This window comes from Podarcis melisellensis (assembly GCF_964234715.1).
Source record: "Podarcis melisellensis genome assembly, chromosome: Z".
NCBI classification, from domain to species: Eukaryota; Metazoa; Chordata; class Lepidosauria; order Squamata; family Lacertidae; genus Podarcis; species Podarcis melisellensis.
Window position 1 is genome coordinate 18,536,765 of NC_138547.1, and position 23,773 is coordinate 18,560,537.

At 44.9% G+C, this 23,773-nt stretch overlaps 2 protein-coding genes across 3 annotated transcripts; both read left to right on the top strand.

Annotated features, from left to right (window-relative positions):
* The first annotated feature begins 1,571 nt into the window (after positions 1-1,571).
* On the top strand, positions 1,572-18,662 carry CARD9 (caspase recruitment domain family member 9). 2 transcript variants are annotated; one of them, XM_081897885.1, is made up of 13 exons: positions 1,572-1,650; positions 5,009-5,252; positions 6,564-6,701; positions 6,918-7,243; positions 8,644-8,823; positions 9,994-10,146; positions 11,026-11,151; positions 11,889-12,080; positions 13,739-13,777; positions 14,823-15,096; positions 15,531-15,580; positions 16,008-16,084; positions 17,289-18,662. In XM_081897885.1, the coding sequence occupies exons 2-10, from the start codon at positions 5,066-5,068 to the stop codon at positions 14,913-14,915; spliced, it is 1,434 nt and encodes a 477-aa protein (XP_081754011.1). In that variant the 5' UTR covers positions 1,572-1,650; positions 5,009-5,065; the 3' UTR covers positions 14,916-15,096; positions 15,531-15,580; positions 16,008-16,084; positions 17,289-18,662. The 2 variants fall into 2 exon arrangements, with proteins under 2 accessions (XP_081754011.1, XP_081754012.1); XM_081897886.1 differs by lacking the exons at positions 1,572-1,650; positions 11,889-12,080; positions 13,739-13,777; ... (2 more) ...; positions 16,008-16,084; positions 17,289-18,662 and adding an exon at positions 11,332-11,822 and having other exon boundaries at positions 4,510-5,252.
* A 1,526-nt stretch (positions 18,663-20,188) lies between these two features.
* On the top strand, positions 20,189-23,773 carry DNLZ (DNL-type zinc finger). Its single transcript, XM_081897985.1, has 3 exons — positions 20,189-20,707; positions 21,783-21,922; positions 23,431-23,773. Exons 1-3 carry the CDS (start codon positions 20,459-20,461, stop codon positions 23,570-23,572), a joined length of 531 nt encoding a protein of 176 aa, XP_081754111.1. The 5' UTR covers positions 20,189-20,458; the 3' UTR covers positions 23,573-23,773.

Below are 23,773 nucleotides of genomic sequence, written 5' to 3' on the forward strand. Positions count from 1 at the left end.
GTGATTAGTAGGAAACTGCCTTGCAGAGTCCATTTAGCACAAGGTGTTGGGGTTTTTTTGCAATGACTGGCAGTTTCAGAGAAGTAGTCTTCACTAATCCTACCTAGATCCCGTTGGTGGTTGAACCTGGGACCTTAGGCATGCAAAGCAGCTACTCTGCCCACTAAGCTATGATAATTGTTTCTGAAACCTACCGCAAGCTCATCTTGTTGGCCAGACCCCAAATCTGAAAATGATTTATGATCCTAATTCCACTGGCTGGCAAGAAGCCAGTGAGGCTGAACTGAGAACATGTGCAGAGGGAGGTAGAGGAGGAAGCCCAGGCAAGAGCTCTACTCCTGGACCTGAACATTATATAATACATACTTTAATAATGTAAAAGTTTACATATTATAATATATGGTATTTATCTAGTTCTGGGCACCCCAGTTTAAGAAGGTTATTGAGAAGCTGAAACGTGCAGAGGAGGGTGACCAAGATGATGGAAACAAAGCCTTATGAGGAATGGTTGAGGGAGTTTGGTATGTTTAGTCTGGGTAAGAGAGATTGAGAGGAGATACGATAACCATTTTCAAATATCTCAAGGGCTGTCCCATGGAAGATGGAGCACGCTTGTTTTCTCCTGCTCTGGAGGGTAGGACCTGAACCAAGGGCTTCAAGTAGCAAAAAGGGATTCTGACTATCAGGAAAAACATTTTGTCGGTAAGAACTATTTGACAGTGGAATTGACTCCCTTGGAAAGTGGTGGACCTCCTTCCTAAGAGGTTTTTAAACTGAGTTTGGATGGCCACCTGTCAGGGACTCCTGCATTGCAGGAATTTGGTCTAGATGAGCCTTCCAACCCTACAATTTCATGATATTATATACTATTATAATAATATATTAAAATATATAATATTAATGTATAATACAACACAAGAAATTATTATATAGTTATAATTACCTCTGCCCTGAAAAAATGGTGTGCATATTTAAAGCAACCATAAGATAGCATAAATCCTATCCACAACATATTCTTATTAGTGTGTGTGGGGGGGGAAGCTGTTCCTGATTTCTGTAGGAACCCTGGGAAAGCTCCTGGAACTCCTGAAATCTCACACCACTTAAAGATTGGGGTGGCGTATGTAGCACTATATTGAAACCCTGCAGCTTTATCCAAGAATCTTGGGAACTATACTTTACCCTCTGCCCCAGAGCTACAGTTCACAGCATCCTTAAACTATTCATTCCCGGGATCCTTGGGCGGTGGGTAGCCATGTGTGTTAAATGTATGATGTGTGTGCTGAGATGGTTTGCACTCAAATCTGGACACTTTGAATTGTACAGAGGGACATTTAGTCCAACCCCTGCATTGCAACAGCTTTTGACAGACATGCAAGACAAACACTGGAAACTCACCAGGCCACGGGTTTGTCTCCAGATAGCACGGAAATGCAATTCTGATTCCCGCACTGTCCTGGCCTGCAACTTCCTCTTCCCCAGGGCGTGGGGGTGTGTGTGTTCTGTTTCTCGCTGCCTTGGCCAGTTCCCCTTTTGTGCCCTGCCTTGCTTGCCAGCTGGCCTTTTTTCCTTTACCCAAGACAGAGACTCAGCGTGGCAGAGGGGCTGCTGGGCCACTCCCCAAGTCTTGGGGGAGCCTCTGTTCAGGAGGTGAGTGGAAGTTCATTGCTTTGAGCATGGGAAAAGGGAAGAGGGGAACCACAACCTCTCTCACACATCTTTTTGGAGTGGAGGTGGCCTGGGGAAAGGAGAGGAGATGGCTAGTAGCCAAAGGCTTCCTGTGATTTCTATTAGGACAGGTGTGTGGGAATATAAGAACATAGGAAGCTGCCTTGTACTGTGTCAGACCTTTGTTGTCTACACTGATCAGCAGTGGCTCTCCAGGGTCTCAGGCAGGACACATTCCCAGCCCTACTTGGAGATGCTGCTGGGGATTGAAATTGGAGCCTTCTGCATCTGAAGGCAGTCCTGTATTGGGAAGTTTTTAAATGTTTACTGTTTCATTATGTTTTTATATATGTTGAAAGCCACCCAGAGTGGCTGGGACAATCCAGTCAGATGGGTGGGGTATGAATAATAATAGTAATAATAGTAGTAGTAGTAGTAATAATAATAATAATAATAATAATAATAATAATAATAATACGTGCCTATTTTCATCAGAGAAATGTTGGAGGGTATGCACTGTGTTGTTTTTTTGAGTAGTATTTTGAATTTGGCTTCGGGTTGCTGGCAGGGCATTTGGAAGGGAGAGAGGCTGTAGCTCAGTGGTGAAGCACTGGCTTTGCATGCAGAAAGTCCCAATGGGATCTTAATGTAGGGCTGGGAAACACTCCTTAATTGAAACCATGGAAAGCTGCTGCCAGCCAGTGTCGAAAGCACAGAGCTGGCTGAGCCTAATTCTGAATAAGGTAGCTTCCTATATTTCTGTTTTATTCAAAACTGAGGACTAGAATCTTAAGTTGGTTTTAGGGGAAAGAGTGCAGCTCAGGTGGGAAAGCACCTGTTTTGCATGTAGAACAAGAGACGCATGCCAGTCAGTGCAGATGGACTAAAATAGATGAACCAATTCAGTCTGTGTAAGGCAGCTTTCTATGTTCCTATTTAATTTAGCCTTTTGTTCAGAACCATGAGGACTAATACTTTACTGTGTGTTAAAAGAAGCAGCCACAGCTCACTGGCAGAACACCTGCTTTTCATGCAGAAAGTCCTAGGGTCAATCCAGGTCAGCCTGGGAAAGACTCCTCCGCCTGAAAAACCTAGAGAGTATGATTCAGTATAAGGCAGCTTCTTATGTTGCATCAATAGGCATTAAATATGACAATAAAAAATAGAAGAATCCTCCTCTACATTCATCACCATAGCAGGGATACCAAACTCTAAAAGTGATCTCTGTTTGCTTTTTCCCTTATGGAACAGTTTAATAGATTTCACCCTAGGAATGCTCAGGTAATAATGGAAAGGGGTGGGTAGTGGGGAATTCTGAGTAGGGGTTTGAGGATGGGGGATTTGATTCTGAAACAATACCCCAAAAAAGCACTTCTCTGAAGTGTGAAATGCAGTTCACCAGACAGGTAAAGGTACCCCTGCCCGTACAGGCCAGTCGTGACCGACTCTGGGGTTGCGTGCTTATCTCGCTTAAGAGGCCGGGAGCCAGCGCTGTCCGAAGACACTTCCGGGTCACGTGGCCAGTGTGACGAAGCTGCTCTGGCAAGCCAGCATCAGCGCAGCGCACGGAAACACCATTTACCTTCCCGCTATAAAGTGGTACCTATTTATCTACTTGCACTTAGGGGTGCTTTCAAACTGCTAGGTGGGCAGGAGCTGGGACCGAACGGCGGGAGCTCACCCCGCCGCAGGGATTCGAACTGCCGACCATACGATCGGCAAGTCCTAGGCACTGAGGTTTTACCCACAGCACCACCTGCATCCCTCACCAGACAAGTAATAGATACGAAAAGGTAGAGCTCAAGATAAAATGTGCATAAAAATGCATATAAGCGTCCATGAAAACTGAATGATACACAGAAATGTGTCATATTTGGGGAAATTGCTTTGCAAATATGTTTGTGTGGTAGGCCAAATTGCCTGCAAAGCATGTGCATATTAAGAGAAAGTTGCACTAAGAACATAGGAAGAGCCTGCTGGATCAGGCCAATGGCCTATGTAGCCTAACATCCTGCCTTTACGGTGGCCAACCAGATGCTCCAAAATGAAACCGGCAAGCAGGACCTGGGCACAAGAACAACTCTCCCCTCCTGTAGCTTCCAGCAACTGGTATTCAGAGACATTTCTGCCTCTGACAGTGGAGGCAGAGCTTAGTCATTTTGGCTAGTAGCTATCAGCGCGGGTTTGGACTAGATGACCCTCAGGTCCTTCCAACTCTGCAATTTTGTAGTTCTTTGATAACCTTCTCATCCTCCATGAATTTGTTCAATTCTATTTTAAAGCCCTTCAAGTGAGTTCCAGAGTTTATGCTCTGGGTGAAGAAGTCCTTCCTTTCTTCTCCCCTGAATCTTCCAGCACTAAAATGCTGGTGAATTCTCACATAAACTTAAAATATAACAAACTGGAAATGTGAAGAATGGAAGTCAGGAAAACACCTGAAAGTGGGAAAAGCTAAAATTGCCAGATTTAGAAATACTGAGTCAGGAGAGGGAGAAAGATGTCCTTTGTGTCATAAGGCCACCTTTGAGCTCAGAAGCAATTAGGAGAAGTTTCCTGCTTGCTCTTTCTCTGTCTGCTGTTTTCTCCAAACACGCAGATGTAAACCAGGGTCTGGGTGACACATCTTGTGGTTGTTCCTGATCTGTAGGTAAGGAAGCTGAAGCAGAAAAGGGCCAGGCTGAGGGTGTCCCACTCTGCAGAGGGAAGCCCTCTCTCTGTTTTAGGAGTTGTGTGTTTGTTTTGCTTTTAAATAATAATAATAATAATAATAATAATAATAATAATAATAATAATAATAATAATAATTTTATTAAAGATTTTCATGGTTCACAAAAATGTGCATTGTCTTTTTTCAAGTCATATAGTCCTTTTTTACATTTGATGTGAGACATTATACATATAAAATAAATAGAGAACCTACTCAAGTGACACTGGCATAAAACCCACAAACATACTAAATATTACTATAGCTGCTAGACAGGAGAACAAGAGCCAGAGAGGTGTGTATGGACTGAGCTGGAAGCAGATTGGAAGCTGGAGACACTGCTTGCTCCGTGCTTGCTCCAAAACTGTGACTAATCGACCCCCAAATGGAATTTGGCACCTCTGGTCTCTGCTTACCTTCATTCCAACAAAACTGAACCCTGGGTGAGTGCATGGAACCTTTGGAGTCTCAACGCTGCTCAGAAATTGGGGTGGCGTATAACAATATGTTAGTTTTGGCCATAATAAATAGTGAAAAACTACATGTAGATTTAGCAGAAGCTGAATTGCAGCAGAACAGAAATGGAACCGTTTGTGACAAGTACAGAATGGAAACCTTATTTCGCTGACCTTCCAGGGCACATCTCCAGCACTTTTTGAAGAGCGGAAGGCACTCCTTATTTTCCCCTCTGCCATGTCTGAGCCAGATGATGACAATGAAAGCTGCTGGAATAACCTGGAGAACTACCGTGTAAAGCTGATTTCAGTGGTCGACCCGTCCAGGATAACCCCTTACCTCCGCCAGTGCAAAGTCATCAACCACGATGATGAGGAACAGATCCTTAACGACCCCAGCCTTGTGATCAGGAAAAGGAAAGCAGGTAAATTTTCAATAGCTCACTCACCACTAGGCTTGCACATAGCGTCCCACAAAAAAATATCACAGTAGTTTCCCCCTTAAACAGAGATGCTATTTTCAGTGCCATTAGACTACTGTTTCCTGGATTCTTTGGGGAAAGCCATTTGCTTTAATGGTATGGTGTAGATCTGCCCCTCGTCCCATGATCTGACTAGGCTTACTCCACTTGGGACTAGTTTACCTTCAAGATCACCTTACCCCACATGTGCCCACTTGACTACTCAGATCAGCAGAATTAGCACTACCACAGGCGCCACAAAATACCTGTTCCACATTTGTAAGAACTCAGTCATTTACTGTAGCAGCACCTGCACTTTGGAACTCCCTGCCTATTGATACCAGGCAGGCACCTTTTTGTACTCATTTCAGTTTTTGCTAAAAACATTTTTTTAGACAAGTCGGTCTAGATGTTTAGAAAGTGGGTGTAATTTTTAATCCATTTTAGTATATTTTTGGGTGTTTTACATTTTTATTGATTTTCTTGTTTTATCTTTTTGAAAACTGTTTTGAGGTCTGATTGTTTTTACAATCAAGTGCTGTATTAATTTTATGAATTAAATAAATGAGTAAACCAGGCCAGGGTCAGGAAATAAATTTTGGGTTCTGAGATACAGCAATCCTGATTTATTTTATTAGGTAGGTGAGGGAATATACTTAACTATATTCTATCCCCCGCATGTGTGGATTAACAGACAAAGGGGTCAGTTTACTGCTTACGTTTAAAAGTGCAGGGCAGAGCTGTTTAAATCTCATTTTAGGCAGTTTAATTGAAAGCATAGGAATTAGTCATTAGGCTGATCTCCCCCTTTGTTACCCTGTTTATCAAAGAAACAGGTTACAGATTGAAAAGTAAGCCTAAAACATATAGTTTATTTGCTGTTAAGCATTTGCTGTTAGTAGCGACAGCATTAAAAGTACATGTCAGGTAAAATACCTGTGTTTACAGTAGAAACAGCATCAGGCATGTGCCAGATGATGGAGCAAGTAGAGGTACATACCCCTTTATGGCTGGTTGAAGGGGCGGGGTGTGTGTGAGAAGGAGCAGCAAATACCTTTTGCTTCTTCTCTCCCAAGAGAGGAGGGAAAATGTACCAATTACATTTCTATGGTCTGAGTCTGCCTATTACCAATATAGCCCCATGGTCTTAACTCATTCACATGTGAACCAGCTAGAATAGGCATTGTTAGAATTGACTGCTTATCTCCCACACATCCTCCAACCTAGTTTCTGACACCTTAGGCTAAATACCCTTTTCTTCCATGTTTTTTTCAGGGGTACTCCTTGATATTCTTCAGCGGACAGGTCAGAAGGGGTTTGTTGCCTTTCTTGAAAGCCTGGAGCTCTACTATCCTCAGCTCTACAAGAAAATCACAGGCAACGAGCCTACCCGGGTTTTCTCAATGATTATAGGTGAGTATAGTAAATTTTGCTGGTGGGTTTAAACACCCTTCCCTCGCCTATCCATGACCCCTAATAGGTGAGAGATGCTGATCCTGGCAACCCCAAAATGATATGCTGAGAGTATGGGGTTGATTGAATGCTATTCATGATTTGCAGAGGGTTGGGCTAGGCTAGATGGCCCTTGACTGCCTTTTCCAACTCTACAATTCTATTTCCTCCCCACAGACACGGCTGGGGAGTCCAGCCTGACAGAGCTGCTGATGAGCGAGATCTCCAAGCTCCAGAATGTTGTGCGCGAGGAGCGGCGGAAGCTCCAGGAGACGGGTGTCCTGCTCCGGGCCAAGGAGGATGTCATCAGGGAGATGAGGGTGCGGGACAGCGTCCTGCGCAAGCATCAGGAGCGGGCCCACAAGATGAAGGAGGAGCGTGACAGCCTGAGCCGGGAGCTCAAGTGCTGCAAGGATGAGAACTACGAGCTGGCCATGCGCTATGCTCGGCAGAGTGAGGAGAAGAATGTGGCACTCATGAAGAACCGGGACCTGCAACTGGAGGTTGGTAACCATCTTACGATCTGTGGCAGCTGAGGAGTGGGAGTAGGGTGGAGTAATTAAAGCAGAACAGGGAGTAAAGGATTGGTTCTTGAAACGTGGCTCAGGGTGATAGAGAAGAAATGCATCAATGGGCATCTGCAGGGATTCTTCCAGGCTACGTGACTCTTAGGAGTCCCTCCTGATTTGACAGTTCTATGATTCTGTGACCTCAAAAGGTGGCCGACTCGCCTTTGATGGGAAGTTTTAAAACAGAGATCGGATGGCCATCTGCTCAGGATTCATGCTTTTTCCAAAATAAGATTTTATTAAAGATTTTTCATAATAAAAAAGATAAAATGAAATAAAAACAAAAAAAGAGAGAAAATGAAGCACAGGGTCCTCTTTCAAAAGTAGTTCTTAACCCTTGCCTCAAACAGAAAGTGGTGAAACCTCCCAGCACTCACCTGGGAGCTTTCCTTTCTGCTCCCAGTCTCTTATTCTGGGAGGCCTTCCCTTCCCTACCTCTCACCATCCATTTCCTACATGTGTGTGCAATCTTTGGACCCCCAAAATGCCTCAAAGCAGAGGACACCAAAGGAAAACCAAAAAATAGAAAAAAGGAAAGAAAGAAAGAAAGAAAGAAAAGAAGAAGAAAACTAAAAAGGACTTCCAATTTTCTGTCAGTTATGTAAAATAATTTATTCAAAAATTCACTCTAGAATGACATCCAACTGATCTACTTTCTGTTTTGCAATATTTTCCCAATCTTCTGACTGAAATGTCTCAAATTAATTCATTTTCATTTTTACACAAAGTCCAAAAGATGCTCTCTAATTTTTGTTGTTAATAAGTGTCAATGGTTTTTCTCTACTCAAACATATCAACCTTGTCTCAGATAACCTCAATAACAGTTCTTCCATATTAAACAATAAGTCTTTCCATCTTTGTTCACACAAGAGTCTCTCTGTTGTGTTAATATATTAAAATAGCATTCCTTAGTTTTTCCCTTGCTATGTATTTATTAATTCGTACCCAGTATCATACCTTCCGTTCTCATTTCCTGTTATATTTGCTGGGGTTTTACATAATGATTTTAAAAGGACCCTTCCATTCTTTTCCCAATAAAAAAAACCCCAGAGGTTTGATAGCTTTTCCCTCAGAATTTACTCCAAGTTGTACACAAGAGTCATTTCTCTCTCAGCTCTATCACTGCCAGCTAAGGATGTCTTTACATCTCTGTATCCAAGGTTTCATTCCACTCCCAAAACATCTCAATTACACCATCTGTCCGGGATTCTTTAGCCAGGATTTCTGTATGGCAGGAGGCTGGACTAGATGACTCTTGGTGGTCCATTCCAGCCCCACAATTCTATTATTCCTTTTCGTCTTTGCTTCCATGGGCTTTGCTTCCCTCTGCTCAGATTGACTGTCTGAGGCACAGCCTGATGAAAGCAGAGGATGACTGCCGCCTGGAGAGGAAGCACACCCTCAAGCTCAAGCACGCCATTGAACAGCGTCCCAGCCACGAGGTGGTGTGGGAGATACAGCGGGAGAAGGAACTGCTCCTGGCTAAGAACAAGGAGCTGGAGAGCACCTTGCAGGTAGGCACAGCGCCAGGTAGGTAAATGAATGAATGAATGAAAATGACATTTGAAAAGGGAGGGAGAGCCCAGCGGCAGCTAGATCAGATCAAAGAGGGCCCATCATAGCCCATCGTCCTGCTGTCACAGTGGCCAAATGTCCCCGAGAACCTGGGAATCTGGAGGTTCTATAATAACATAAGCAGAGCCCTACCAGATCAGGCCAATGACGCCCATCCAGCCCAGCATCCAGTCCTCACAGGGGCCATCCTGATGCCCCAATGGGAAGCCCCCAAGCAGGACCTGAGTGAAACAGCAATTTTCTGGCTGTTGTTCCCTATCATCCAGTATTCAGAGGTAGAGTGTTCCTGAGCATGAAGGTTCTGCTATCAAAAGAGGCCACCTTAAGAAGAACCTAGCAGCTGGACCAGGCCATCATAGCCCAGCAATCCTGTCTTGAAGGTGGCCACCAAAGTACCTCAATGGAAGCCTACAAGCAGGACCTGAGCAGAGCAGCACTGCTCTCCCCACATGGGATCCCCAGGAACTGTTATTCAGAGGCATTCACTCCTCTAACAAGGGAGGTAAAACTTTCTCTAGTCTTCAAGGGTAGCCCCACCTAGAACTAGTTGCAGCAGTCAGTTTGCCCACACCCCTAGGTTACCAAGACAGGGTCAGGAAAGGGTGCAGTCAACTTGGAGGAAACTGCCTTATTCTGATGGTGCCTTTGGACCATCTAGCTCAGTATTGTTGACACTGACTGACAGCAGGGGCTCCCCAGGGTTCCAGCCAGGGAGATACGATTCCAGTCCTCATGGTTCATAATAAAGGGCTGACTTGAACAGGAATATGGGGTGCTGCCTTATATTACATCAGAACATTTGTGGAAATTGACTGGCAGCAGTTTTTCAGGGTTTCGGGTAAGGAATATTCCAAGCTCTGCTTAGGGAAGTCACTGGGTATTGAGCCTGCGACAATCTGCATGCAAGGCAGATGCTCTTCCACTGAGCTACAGTCCTTCCCTTAAAAAAAATAAGTTTCTAGTCCTCACAATTCAGAATAAAGGGCTGAATTAGAAATATAGAAAGCTGCCACACACATAGTCTATCTAGGCATCTTCTCCATGCCAGGCAAATACTCTGTTACTGAGAAAGATGGGCCTCACACGTATTTTTCTCTTTATGCTCCAAGGTCACCAAGACAGGTGGTTCTGAGGAGGAGGACATCTCCATTCAGGCCCTGCAGGCAGAGCGGACACAGATGCTGAGGGAACACCAGAAGCTGGTCAACACCATCTATGACCTGCGCCAGATGCTGCGGCGGACAGAGGACAAGTGGGATAAAGTAGGTGGCTGGCTGAGGGCCCCTTTCTGGGGGTGTGGGGTATATGTGTGTGGAGAGGAATGAGGAAGCACATGATTTGTTACTACAGGTGCCACATAATACCTGTTCCACATTTGCATGAACTCCATCTTTAATGTAGCAGCTTCAGACATGTGTCAGAAGCTATCTTGCTGTGTTTCTACCCAAAAATATTTTTACATGCATTTCTTATTGTTGTTGCATAGGATAATGCATGGCTGTGTCCTCAGATAAGTAAGTAAAGCATTTATTTCATTGCAGGAGGGATAAAAGGGGGTCAGCTGCTTCATGCAGCTGAACTGTATAAATGAGGTTTAATAGTCCATTCCTATGCTTCACTAATCTGCCTGAGAATTAAATTCTGCTAGGGGGCTTTCTCCTGTCAGAAAGTCTATGCTTGCTCCATGCTTTGGAATATGGGCTTGCATCCAATTCCCTTTGATGTTAACCCACACATGTGGGGTGAAAGAGGATTAAATATAATTAATATATTTTCTTACCAATTTCCATCATATAAATAACAGCATTTAAATACATATATGGACAGATTTTATCCTGAAACATGCATTTCAAAACACATTCTGGTACATTCCCCCCCCCCCCAATAATGCTCCAGAATATGGGGAAGTGCAAATGGCAATTGATATTTAATGTCGCAATCCACATATTATTCTGGTGTGTGTGTGTGCAAATTCATAAAGTTGTAGAGTTGAGAGGGACTTCAAAGGGTCATCTAGTCCTACCCTTTGCAATGCAGGGATTCCAACAGAAGACTCCAAGACAGGTTGCCATCCAACCTCTGTGGCACAGGAGAAATCTCTATTGCTGGCCTTCCAATGCCTTCTGTGCTTGTGTTGGCAGCTTGTGGGAGAGAAGGAGATGCTGGAGCTGAAATGTGCATCCCTGCAAAACGATGCCCAGATATACCAGGACCGTATTGAGGTCATCCTGAAGCAGATGGAGGAGGTGGCTTCTGAAAGAGATCAGGTAGGGGCTGCCAGGGCAATGTCCCCTTGCACCTCCCCACTCAAAAAATGGCCAAATACACGTAAGGAGCTAGGAATCAATATACACTGCCTCTGGGCCTGGAGGTTCCATAAGAACGTAAGCAGAGCCTGCTAGATCAGGCCCAAGGGGCCCACCTATCTCACCCTCCTGTCCTCACAGTGCCAGCCAGATGCCCCAAAGGGAACCGTAGAAGTAGGACCTGAGCACAAAGCCTTCTCCCCTCCTGTGGCTTCCAGCAACTGGTATTCTGCCCCCAAATGAACAATAGCAAATGAACAATAGTAATTGTAAGTCTTTGAACATTGTTTTTGATGTATTTTGGATTGTTGTAACCCACCTTGGGACCTTAGGCGTAAGGACAGGTAATCAATTAAAATAATGTTAATAAAAATTAATGAAAGAATATTTTACTGTGTTTTTCACTCAACTGGTCTCCTTTTTGAGGAAGGGCGTAATAATAATGTTTCATGCCACCCCAATCTCTGAGTGGTATGAGATTCCAGGGGTTCCAGGTGCATTTACCAGGGTCTGTTTTTCCTTTTGGCCAGTGAGGCACAGTGGAGACTGTGGTGTTTTTATGATACACACACACACACACACACACACACAACCTGGGTTTAGATGGAGAGAGTTCAGAGCAGTCACATTCCTAACTCATAACAATAATAAAAAAATTATAATCATAATCTTCTCCCCACCCACCCACACCTTGCTAGGCCCTCCTGAATCAAGAGGGATTCCACAAGCAGTTCTCCAAGAGCCTGATGGACAAGGATCTCTACCGGAAGCAGATTCGGGAGCTGGGCGAGAGATGCGATGAGCTGCAGCTGCAGCTCTTCCAGAAAGAGGGGCAGCTGCTCAGCACTGAAGCCAAGTTGAAGAGGTTGCACCTCGACCCTTCGGCACTGGTAGGCTAACTCTTCCAGGTGCTGCCTCTGGTTGGCCTGTTCCCTTCCACCATGTTAAGAGGAGGCAGAAATGCTTCTGAATATACCAGTTGCTAGAAACCGCAGGTGGAGGAGAAAGGGTTCTTGTGCTCAAATCCTGCTTGCAGTTTTCCCATAATGGGCAACTGGTTGGCTACTGTGAAGACAGGATGTTGGAATAGGTACTCCCACTGGCCTGATCCAACAGGCTTTTCTTAAGGAGGTACTGTATCTCGAGAGAGCAGAACCTCCTTGCCCATGGGCAGTCTGCCTCCAAGTACCAGTTGCTGGGAATTGCAGGCAAGAAGGGTTACTGTAACACTTGGGTCCTTCTTGCGGCTTTGCCACAATAGGTACCTGGTTGGCCGCTGTTTGAACAATATGCTGGACTAGATGGGCCCCCTTTCATCTGATTCAGCACCCAGGCGTTTATTATGTTCTTCCTCTAACTGTTGGGTGTCTCAAGTGGGTAGAGTGTTGTTGTTGTGCTCAGGTCCTAGAATCATGGAATTGTAGAATTGGAAGGGACCCCAAGAGTTATCTAGTTCAACCCCACTTGTGGGCTTCACATAATAGGCATCTGGCTGGCTACTGTGAGAACAAGATGCTGGACCACATGAGCCTTTGGTCTGATCCAGCAGGCTGTTCATGTGGATGTCATTAAAAGGGATCTACACAAATTAATGGAGAACAATGGTTGCTGGCCATGATAGCTGTGCTCTACTTCCACTGTTGGAGGCAGAATGCCTCTAAGTGCCAGTTGCTTGGAAGTGCCAGTGGATGTGCTGCTGTTGCACCCATGTCTTTCTGCTTCCAGCCTGACACGTGAACCACTACTCCAAACCCTAAGAATGCTTGAAAATGTACCATACTTCAGAGTAACTATTCATTGAATTAGGCCCTGGAGTGCAATTTCTCACATTCCTCTGATGCGCTGGCTGCATCCTCTCCTGCTCTTCATGTCTCAGTAACCTGGATTGTTGGGGAATTGACTGCTGCAATCTTCTTCTTTCTTCCTTGGCAATCTTCCTTGAAGATTGTCTTCCATGAACATGGTCTTAGCAATAAGTCTGTAAATGACTGTGGAGGCCAGTGTGCCCTATGTGGCCCTTGAGGACTGCACAGAGAGTTCCAATGGCACAGCCTGCAGCCATTGAGAGAGGGGTACTCAGATTCTGCCTCGGTGCCCCTTTCTTCCTTCCCTGTCTACTAACCCCTCACCAAGGCTGCAACCTCATGCTTAGGTCTGGCCCACGCATGAAGCAGAGTGAAACAGGTACCTCAGGCAGCAAGGTGGTGTTCCATAGATACCCCACCTGCTCAACTGCCTCCTCTGCCTTCATCGCTGGAGGAGAAGCAGTGCTAGCATTGGCATTGGCAATTTCCAGTGAGATCTCATGGAGTGCGAGCGTTGTCATGAGAATTTGACAGAAATCAGTGTCTATGCCACTAGACAGTGCAGTGGGTAGTGCAGTGGCAGTGCTGGCAGAAGTGAGTGGCGTTGCAGTGGTCATGGTGGTATGGCAGCCAAATGGGACGCGTCACACTTGTTCATGCTGTACTTTCTCTGGAAATGTGCACACGTGTGTAATTTAATTCTTCCCACTTCCTAACCTTTTACAATGATCTTGCAATTCCAGACTTCAGATTTCGAAGAATCCTCCAGGAGCTCCCAAGAAGTGAGTTGTGATCAACGTTCTTGGCTCAGTGTCTCTGCTGTTCTGATGTCATTTGTCTGCTTCATTTGGGGCTGAGGGTCAGGGTCAGGGGTCCGGTTAGCACATAACCTTTAACTGACTTAGGTGGAAAACCTCCAGCCCACCAAGCCTAAATATTTGGCCAACAAAATGGTTTGGGCAGATGCCTTCTGTTTCAAAGCCTTTCCAACGCCTGCTGAAAACCTTTGCATTCCATCAGGCTTATGAAGGGAATGAAGAATACATCTTTTTCTGATTTTAACCTATTTTAACAAAAAAAAATAAATGTTGTCCTGAGCTGCAATGGGATTATTAGTAGAGAGGACTTCTTCAAGGGATTTTTTTTTTTGTATGTATGTCACTGATTAGCTGGGGGTCCTTGTGCTGAAGTTCTGTGAAAATGTGCCTGATTCTGATTGCTTTTGTTTTCTGTTTTCCTTCATGGGTAAAGAATAAACAGTGTTGATCATTTGCAAACAGAGGCTCTTATTTCCCATTCTTGAAAAGGATATTGGAAAATTGGAAAATTCTACAATTCACGGAATGACAACCAAAATAATCAAGGGATAGAATGACTTGCCTATCAAGAAAGGTTGAAGCATTCGGGACTTTTTAGTTTAGAGAACACAGGGACATCCAAAGAAGCTGAATATTGGAAGATTCAGGACAGATAAAATAAAGTCCTTCTTAGTTAAACTGTGTAACTCGCTCCCCCAGGAGGCAGGGATGGCCACCAATTTGGACGGCTTTAAAAGAGGATTGCGCAAATTCATGGAGGAGAGGGCTGTTGATGGCTACTAGCCATGATGGCTATGCTTTGCCATTCATGGTTGGAGGCAGTAATACTTCTGAATAGCAATGGCTGAAAACCACAGGAGGAGAGAGCTCTTCTACTCAAATCCTAGTTGCCGGTTTCTTTTTGGCATCTCATTGGCCACTGTGACAACAGGGTGCTGGGCTAGATGGGCCAGTGACCTGATCCAGCAGGCTCTTATGTTAACTCTCTTTCTCCTTTCCTTGCATGAAGCTTCCTCCCCATGGAAACCCGGATGAAGACATGAAAGGTGCAAACAAAGGCAAGTTCTTCCAGGGGCTGCTGGTCTTGCTCTCTACTGCTTAGGTTGCTTCTGGTATCCCACTCCAGAAATGCTTCTCTCAGCCAGAGCTTGCAAAACTAATTTGGGCCTACAGTGCCAGCAGCCTGCATTTGCAACTCAACAGACAGTTTTAACCAAGGATACCTCTTTCTGTAGCCATCTCCACCACAGATGGAGACAGAAAGCAATGCTTCTAAATACCAGGTGCTGGAAACCACAAGAGGGGAGAATTGCTTTTGCACTAGGGTCCTGCTTGCAGGGTTCCCACAATGGGCATCTGCTTGGCCACTGTGAGAACAGGAAGCTGGACTAGAAGAATCCCCTTTGGTCTGATCCAGCAAGGCTTTTCTTCTGTTCTTATGACTGCATTGTTCCTACACTCCTGTCTTGCTTGAGGTGGGCATCTGGTTGCCTACTGGGCAAAAGAGGCTGGGCTGGATGAGTCTCTGGTCTGTTTAGCAGCCAGGGTCTTAATATTCACAAGTGGGCAATGCAATGGCTTTACATATGCCTATCTTGCACCAGAAATCCCTGGATGCACGTTGGTACACTAGACCTTAAATTCTCAACAGCAAGTAATAGTTGATCAATAAAATTAACCTGTTTCCTTTTCTCTCTCCTTCTCTATCTCTCTGCAGAATCCTCCCAGCAGCAATTCAGCAAAATCCAGCTTCTTCCATCCCCAGGGGTATTTTATATCTTTATTTATATAATATATTTATATACCACAGAAGGCTGTTTACAGAATTACACATACAATATATACTGTGTGAGTTTTAATCTGTTTTAAGACTATTGCTGTTTTAGCTTTTTAAAAGTCTTAAATTATTGCTGTTAATTTTCCTTAGTGACACTATTACACGCCAGTCCAGTCTCCACAGCAATATAAAATTCCAGGGGTCCAGGCATTTACCATCTGCACACCCATCAGGGATTCCAAGATGCTTGCCAGATGCCAAATTCTGGGCACGGATCTAACACAGATCACCTTTCCTGATGCTCCTCACTGTAGCCTACCTTGAGTTCAGCTCTAGCTGTGGAGGAGCCTTCCATGCAAATTAGCAGGGTAGCATGACTGAAATTAATCAGGCCCCAATTCTGCTTTGCGTTTCCAGGAAAGCAGTCCACTTGACGGGGATGTGGCAGAGAAGGGGCGCCGGCGAATGAAGGACAGTTTTGAGCATTACCGGAGGTAAAGCACACATGCCTCATATGCTTGCCTAATGCAGACCCATACCCATGTTGCTGCTACAAAGTGCAGGAAGGAGAAGAGCCTGACTGCTGAATCAGGCTACTTAATCCAGTATCCTGTCCTCACAATGGCTGACCAGATGCCCCAACAGGAAACATGCAAGCAGGATTTGATGGTGATGATGATGATGATAATTTTATTTGTATGCTGCCCATCTGAGTGGGTTGCCCCATGCCCCATGCCATGTGTGGCTCCCAACAGAATATTAAAAACATGATAAAACATCAAACATTAAAAACTTCCCTAAACAGGGTGACCTTCAGATGTCTTCACAAGAGCATTCTCTCTCCCTGCCCTGTGTTTTCCAGCAACTGGGATTCAGAGGCATTGCTGCCTCTAGCAGTGGAGGCAAAGCATAGTAATTGTGGCTCCTAGCCATGGATAGCCTTATTCTTTGGTCTTCCTCAATCTATTTGGCAGAGGGAGATTTGTGAGAAATGAGATGAGGTGACCACCAACCTCTGGGAATGGTTAGTAATAATCAGGTTGTTGTGATTAATTATGGACTTCTATTTATAATTGCAGGGGCTTAGGCTAGATGATCCTTGGGGTCCCTTCCAACTTTATGCTTCTATGAATTCATGGAGAATAAGGCTAACAACGGTTACTGACCTCAACTGTTGGAGACAGTAATGTTTCTAAATACCCCCAAATTCATGGGAATCCCAGAAGTTGCTGCACTTAGATCCTATTTTCAGGCTTCTCATTGAAGCACCAGTTGGCCACTGTGAGGAAAGGATGCTGGACTAGATGGGCAAGTGACCTGATCCAGCCTCAGCCCAGCTCCCCTGGTGTTCTGGAATAATAGAACTGTAGAATTGGAAGGGACCCAAGGACCATTTAATCTAACCCCCTGCAATGCAGGAATTGCAACTAAAGCATCCCTGGCAGATGGCTATCCAACCTCTGCTTTAAAACCTCCAACCAAGGAGAGTCCAGCTCCTTCCTTAGACTGAAGGACTGTGGGCACTCCTGCCTCCAAAGGTGGGTTAGGACACCAGCACCCCGTTCAGGGTTTGTTGGGTTCCAACTCCCATCAGCCATCACAGAGATGATGGGAACTGTACTGTAGTTCAGCAACATCTGAGGCGCAACAAGTCCCCATCCCCCGCACTTTAAACCAGTTTGGACCTTAACTTTGCAGAAAGAGGGCCCTGAGGAGAGCCCAGAAGGGCAAGTACTACACTGTGGACTGGGAGAACACGTCAGGCAGTGACAACACAGACACCGAAGGCTCCTGAGGCTGTGTGCTCTGCGGAAAAAGAAATTGTGGATCCTGGAGGGCCTGTCTTGGACACAACCCCATCAACAAGGTTTCTAGTTCCCAAGGGACACAGGGCGTTTATAGGTGACTTTTTATGAGCTGTTAACCTGATTCACTTGTAGGAAGATTAGACACTGGCTCTTTAGTGAGCTTTCACTTTGATTTGTTTGTGGGGAGGTTAGATGTTGTGTTAAAGCCAAGAATGATCATCTCACATTTTCCGCACACTACATTCTCCTTGTAGCAAAAAGTTCAGTCTTTGGGAGGAAGTGGGTGTGATCTGCAAGAGCTCCAAATCAGCTTTCGTTTGCACCATCTCAATTTGCTGGTACATAATTGAAACCCCACCACAGAAAGTTGGGCCCAAGATGTGTGGAATATAGCACTTATGGAACACAACTCACCATCAGAGGGTGATAAGAGGAATTAAAAATGAAGATGGGTTTGTATGGCCTCGATTTAAATCTTTTATTAACAACAGTACAGCGATTTCCCTTCTGCTTCAGTCACAGCAGCCAGTATGGAGAAATTATCTAAATGTTCTAGATGAGAGCTTAACTTGTAATGTAAGAGATTTTACAAGTCTGCTTGAATGCCATGTGAATTACTGTATTCAAGACAACATCTGTGCATGCTTTAAAATTTAATAAATATTAATTTTTAAAATGGTTATTTTTAAAAACAAACATCTGGACATGCATTTGTCCTGGAAAACTTGGTAATTGCTTGGTAATTGCTTTAACATTTTTCAATACAGTTTGTAAAAAACCAAAAAACCCTGAAACTCACCTGAAAATGGTGATGATCTGACAGCATTGTTGGGCCTACACTTGTTTGACAACACCACCACAAAAGGGACTGTGCACCAGAAGGCTCACGCAGGCATCACAACCTTCAGGAGAGATAGCCCAAGGCAGGAGCAATCATAGTAAAATATGGTTAAATCTGATCCCTGCCTAAGCTTGCCACATTCTTCTGCTTTAGCCCTGCTGTTCTGTTGGTTCATGGCTGCCCTTCAATTGGTCTGAGTTCACTGTTTTGGATAATTGTCACTCTTTGAAAGTCACCCTGGGAAGGACAATGCAGAAGGATTACATTGCAAAAGGTTCAAATTAATAACATCAATATTGTACATGGAGCTTGCCTATAGGTAAAGGAACTTCCAATACATAAACCATTCAGAATAATTTGTTTTTTTAATTTATATACAGATCAGTCTTGTTAAATAAGTACAATAAAATGAACATAATATTTTCTTTCTGTTTGACTTTGGAAACTGTCAGTTAAACTCTAATTGTCTGTATAAATATGGATTGTGGCTTCGACTATGATACTGTGGGTTTGAGGGGGCAGTCTAGATGAAGCCCTGAGGCCCCTTCTGATTCTTTGGGTTCTGTGCATGGTGAGGGTTGGAATTTAATACAGGAGGCTGCTGAACTGTCATATAAATTTCTTTGTAACATAATGACCTTAGCTGGCCACTTCAGTGTCCTTATTAGCATCCCAAAAGAATAAGCTGCATTTCCAGAGCTACAACCAAGTGATAGGGCTATCTAGTGACCTTGCTAAGCCTGGCAGGACAGCTTATTCTATGGCATTAATTCCTTCATGCACAAAGTAAACTTAAGCATTTGGTTATACGAGGCTGGTTATCCCACATTTTAAAAATCTGCTCTGAATCTTCCAAGGTTCAGCTTCATGGGATGAAAGGTCAAGGGTTTGTTTGTGCCCACAGATATCCTATATTCAGAGCATGACCACACCCATTGATGGGGCAACTCTGCCAAAACCAAGAAAGGAAGAAATCCCTGTGCTCAGAGGAGAAAGCACATTTCAAAATCAGACAGCATGGTGAGCAACAGGGGTGCCAACTTGAATAAAATAATTTTTTGGGGGGTGGCACATATGACGTGCTGCACGAACATCATTTGAATGGCAATGCCCATCAACTTGGGGGGCAGCCCCTTCAAAAAAAATTTGGGGGGCAGGCCACAGACCCCTCAGCCCCTAGGAGTTGGCTCCTATGGTGAGCAACTTGCTCCTTTGACCACCAAGAAGTATAGGATTTGGCATTACTCTGCACACCAGCACCCATATATATGAGCCCCAGATTTAAAAGAGACCCCAATTCAGAGGAGGGAGAGAGCTCTTGTTGCGGGAACCATGGAGAAAAGCATCTTTGCACACAAAGGGGTCTGAACTGGAGTGTTGCATGGGGTTGGACTCTAGATGGGCTGGGGTACCTTCCAACTCTGCAATTCTATATTTTCTGCTTTGTAGCAAGGCAAGGGACGGTATCTAGCTACACAGTGATCAAATGCACCATTTTTTTTTTAATAGAAAAGAGGTTGTAGCTCAGTGGGAGAGCACCTGCTTTGCACATAGAAGGACCTCAGGTTCAATCCCCAGCAGCATCACCAGGTGGAGCAGGGAATAAATCCTCTGCCTGAAACCCTGGACAGCTCCTGCCTATACTCCTGCCTATACCTGCAGGTATAGGGCAGCATATACATTTAATAAATCACCATCACCAGTGTGGGCAATATTAAGGGGCCAGGATTCTGACCAGGTAGAAGGCATTTTCTTATGCTGATGTTTAATTCAGCCCTTTATTCACTATGAGGACTAGAACCTTGGTTTCTTCTTTCATGAAGTGCCACAGCTTAGCAGTAGTGAAGGTCCCAGGTTCAGCCCCTGCCAGTCAGTTCAGGCAATGCTGAGCCAAGGGAATGACGCACTCTAAGACCATCCCTATGTACCTACTTTTTTACAGCCCTTAACAGAACAGAACTGTGATGACTAAGCTCATGCTATATTTTGGGTGGAAGGCTATGGCAGCATCTCCAAGTAAAACTGGGAAATACCCTTATCTTAAACTCTGAAGAGATGCTGCCAGTCAGAGTAGACAATACTGAGATAGGTAGATCAACGGACTGACTCTGAGGTAAAAAGGCCGGAAACTCCCTCCCGCCTTTTCCTGCCCGGAGTTTAAGTGGCGATCGCGGCTGCCTAGTGATCTTTATTTTATTTTTTTGCTGCCCGGGGCTTAGATGGGGACCACGGCGGCTTGTTCAGGACTTTTGCGGCGCCTTGGCGCTCTCACGGGGCGCCTCAGGCGCGGAACAACGGGGGAGCTCGGTCGGGGTCTTTGGCGAACGGCCCCGTTCCCTTCACCGCCGCCCTCTTTTTTCGCCACGGCTCTCCAGCAGCGCAGCCTGAGCGGTGGAGCGCGCCAGGAAGGGGAGGCGACTCAGGCCTTGAAGGCCGCGTCGGGGTACAGGCTCGTGTACACGTGTAAGGTCCGTGAGTTTGTGTGCGTATACGTTTGAAATGATTGGTGAGGCGAGAGAAAAGGCCGAATTGGGACCTGCTTCGAGGGGTGGAAACGCAGTGTGGGAGGTGACGGCGTGGCGGCCATCTTTGCTCCTGGAAAATTGCCCGGGGCTTTCTTTCCCACGCTTCATAGTGATGGGAATCTAAAATGAGGCCCGATTAAGAGGACTGAGGGGCGCAGGGGCTCTTGGAGCAGCGAGCGAAAGAGAAGCCCCTTCCCCAAAACGAAGGAAGCAGCCTAGATTCGCTTTGGACTACAACGTCCATCAGTCCCAGCAAGCAAGTCCTGTGTGATGAAGCTGATGGGAGTAGTAGTCCAAGTCTCCCTTAGGAGGGCGTCCTCTGGTGGAGAAGAGTAGAAAGGAAAGCAGGGAAAGATTTCTCTGCCCAGAGGGTCATATAGTTAAGAGAGAGAGCCTGGGGTAACAAGGCAGGAATGTTAATTTTATTTATTTGATAAAATGTATACACCGCTTGATTGTAAAAATAAAAGTGATTTACGAAAAAGATAAAACAATAATAATAAAATAAAAATAACGATACTTTAAAACTTTGAGAAAGTTAAAATAACAGTAAGCTACAGGTTAAAACCTCTTGCCAACCTAGCAGTTCGAAAGCACGTCAAAGTGCAAGTAGATAAATAGGTACTGCTCCGGCGGGAAGGTAAACGGCGTTTCTGTGCACTGCTCTGGTTTGCTAGAAGTGGCTTAGTCATGCTGGCCAAATGACCCGGAAGCTGTACGCCAGCTCCCTCGGCCAATAAAGTGAGATGAGCACCGCAACCCCAGATTCAGTCACGACTGGACCTAATGGTCAGGGGGACCTTTACCTTTACAGGTTAAAACTCATGACAATAGGAGCAGTGTGCTGCTTCCATAGGAAATACTGGGGTTCATCTAGCTCAGTGTTGTCTACAGACTTGCAACTGTAGCTTCAGACTTTCAGCAGGAGTTTGTGAGTTTGACAGGGCAGTATGCAGAGGGGAGAGGGGGGATGCTTTCTGCCCACAATGGTTAAGTCGTTTTTGGGGTTCCCTTTCAGGTGTGTGGGACACGGTCAGCCAAAACCATTTCCAAGGCAGCATATCACCACGGTGTGGTGATTGTGAAATGTCCTGGCTGCCAAAACCATCACATCATTGCAGATAACCTGGGCTGGTTCTCGGACCTGGCTGGGAAAAGGTGAGTGAGCACCATGGCAGGGGTTTGGACTAGATGTCCCTTGGGGTCCCTTCCCACTCTACCATTCTATGACTTTTCAGTGGATCTTTCTTCCCGGGTGAGGGTCTGTATATTGGTGGTGGGTGGGACTAAATCCCATAGTAGGCAGGTATGCCAAAGTGTGCATATTGATTTTATTTTTTTGGAGCATTTGCACCCCATGTTTCAGCCAAAAAAAGGCTTACAATCAACCCACATAGCTTTACAATCTAAAAGAACATGGCACAGAAATGGAGATGGACAGGAAGAGGGTTGCATATCAGGGGGCTAGACTAGATGACACTTTGGATCCCTTCTAACTGCATAATTCTGTTATCTATATATGGCTATGTTTTACCAGAGGTGGTGTGCTTCTGCATGCCAGTTCCTAAGAAGGACAAGTGGGGAACCTTTTTGGGGAGTTTCCATTAGAACATCTGGCTGGCCACTGTGAGGCCTTTCCCTACATTCTTGTAGATATAGCTTCCTTGGCCATCATGGAATATGTTGAGAAAAGAGTTCTCATCCTCAGTGTTCAAGATGGAAATGATTTAAAAATTGAGGGTTGTGTATTTAACATCAGTCGTGCATAGGATAAGCCCACTGAAATTAATGGACCTAAGTTAGGGATCTACTCTCTAAGTTTTAGAATCATTCATGGTTGTATCCAACAATCCACATTATTGAATACATGTGCATGGGTTGTTGTTTCACACTGCCCCCCCCCCAAGCATAAGAAGAACCTTCTGGATCAGGTCAAAGGGGACCCATATAGTTCTGCCTCCTGTCTTCACAATGGCCAACCAGATGTCCATAATGGGAAACTTGTACACAGAATTTGAGCTCAATAACTCACCCCGCTCCTGTGGCTTCCAGCATCTGGTATCCAAGAAGCGTTGCAGCCTCCATCATGCAGAGCCATCATGACTATTAGCCATTGATAGCTCTCTCCTCCTATGAATTTGGCTCATCCTCTTTTAAAGCCACCCAAGTTGCTGGCTATCACTTGCCTCCTGTGGGAGTGAGTTCCACAACTGTGGATGTGATGCCTGAAGAAGAACTTTGTTTTATCTCAGAGTGGCTGGGGAAACCCAGCCAGATGGGTGGGGTATAAATAATAAATTATTATTATTATTATTATTATTATTATTATTATTATTATTATCTGCCCTAGTCTTATTTTTCTGTGCTTCTATGACTGTATAAACACAGATTCTCCCTCACGCACACATGTAATGCAAGTGGGCTGGGCTCAAAATTGGCAACCATTTTGCTAAAAAGGCATATTTTGCCGTGATAAATGTAAGTCTGTTACAGGTAACATTTTCAGTTGCCGCTGCTCCCATTTTACATATAGAGAATGGAGGCATGAGAGGGTGATACCCCCAGTTCAGCATACTTTTGCCCCACTTCAAACTCAGACTGCCAGTTTCTGCCCTGGGTGGGGCTGCTGCCTTTTTAATAAAACCTTTGTTTGTTTTGCAATGCAGGAACGTGGAGGAAATCCTTGCAGCTAGGGGGGAGAAAGTTAGGCGTGTGGCTGGTGAAGATGCCTGGGAAATCCTGTTGGAGGACCCTCAGCAGACAGGAACCTCAGACCAGCCTCCCGACGGAGATGCAGAAGGACGTTGATGTGACTGGATTGCTCCACTCTCCTTTGAGTGGGGGGAAAATACAAAAAGACTTTGTTGCAGTTGTTTCAGATACTTTAATTCATCTCTTCCAACTTCCTGGCTCCTCACTTTTTCTCGACTGTAAATAACCCTAAAAGTAGTTTACAAAAAGTTTAAAAAATGAAATCAAGGAAAATTTACAATAAAACTTTTAAACATA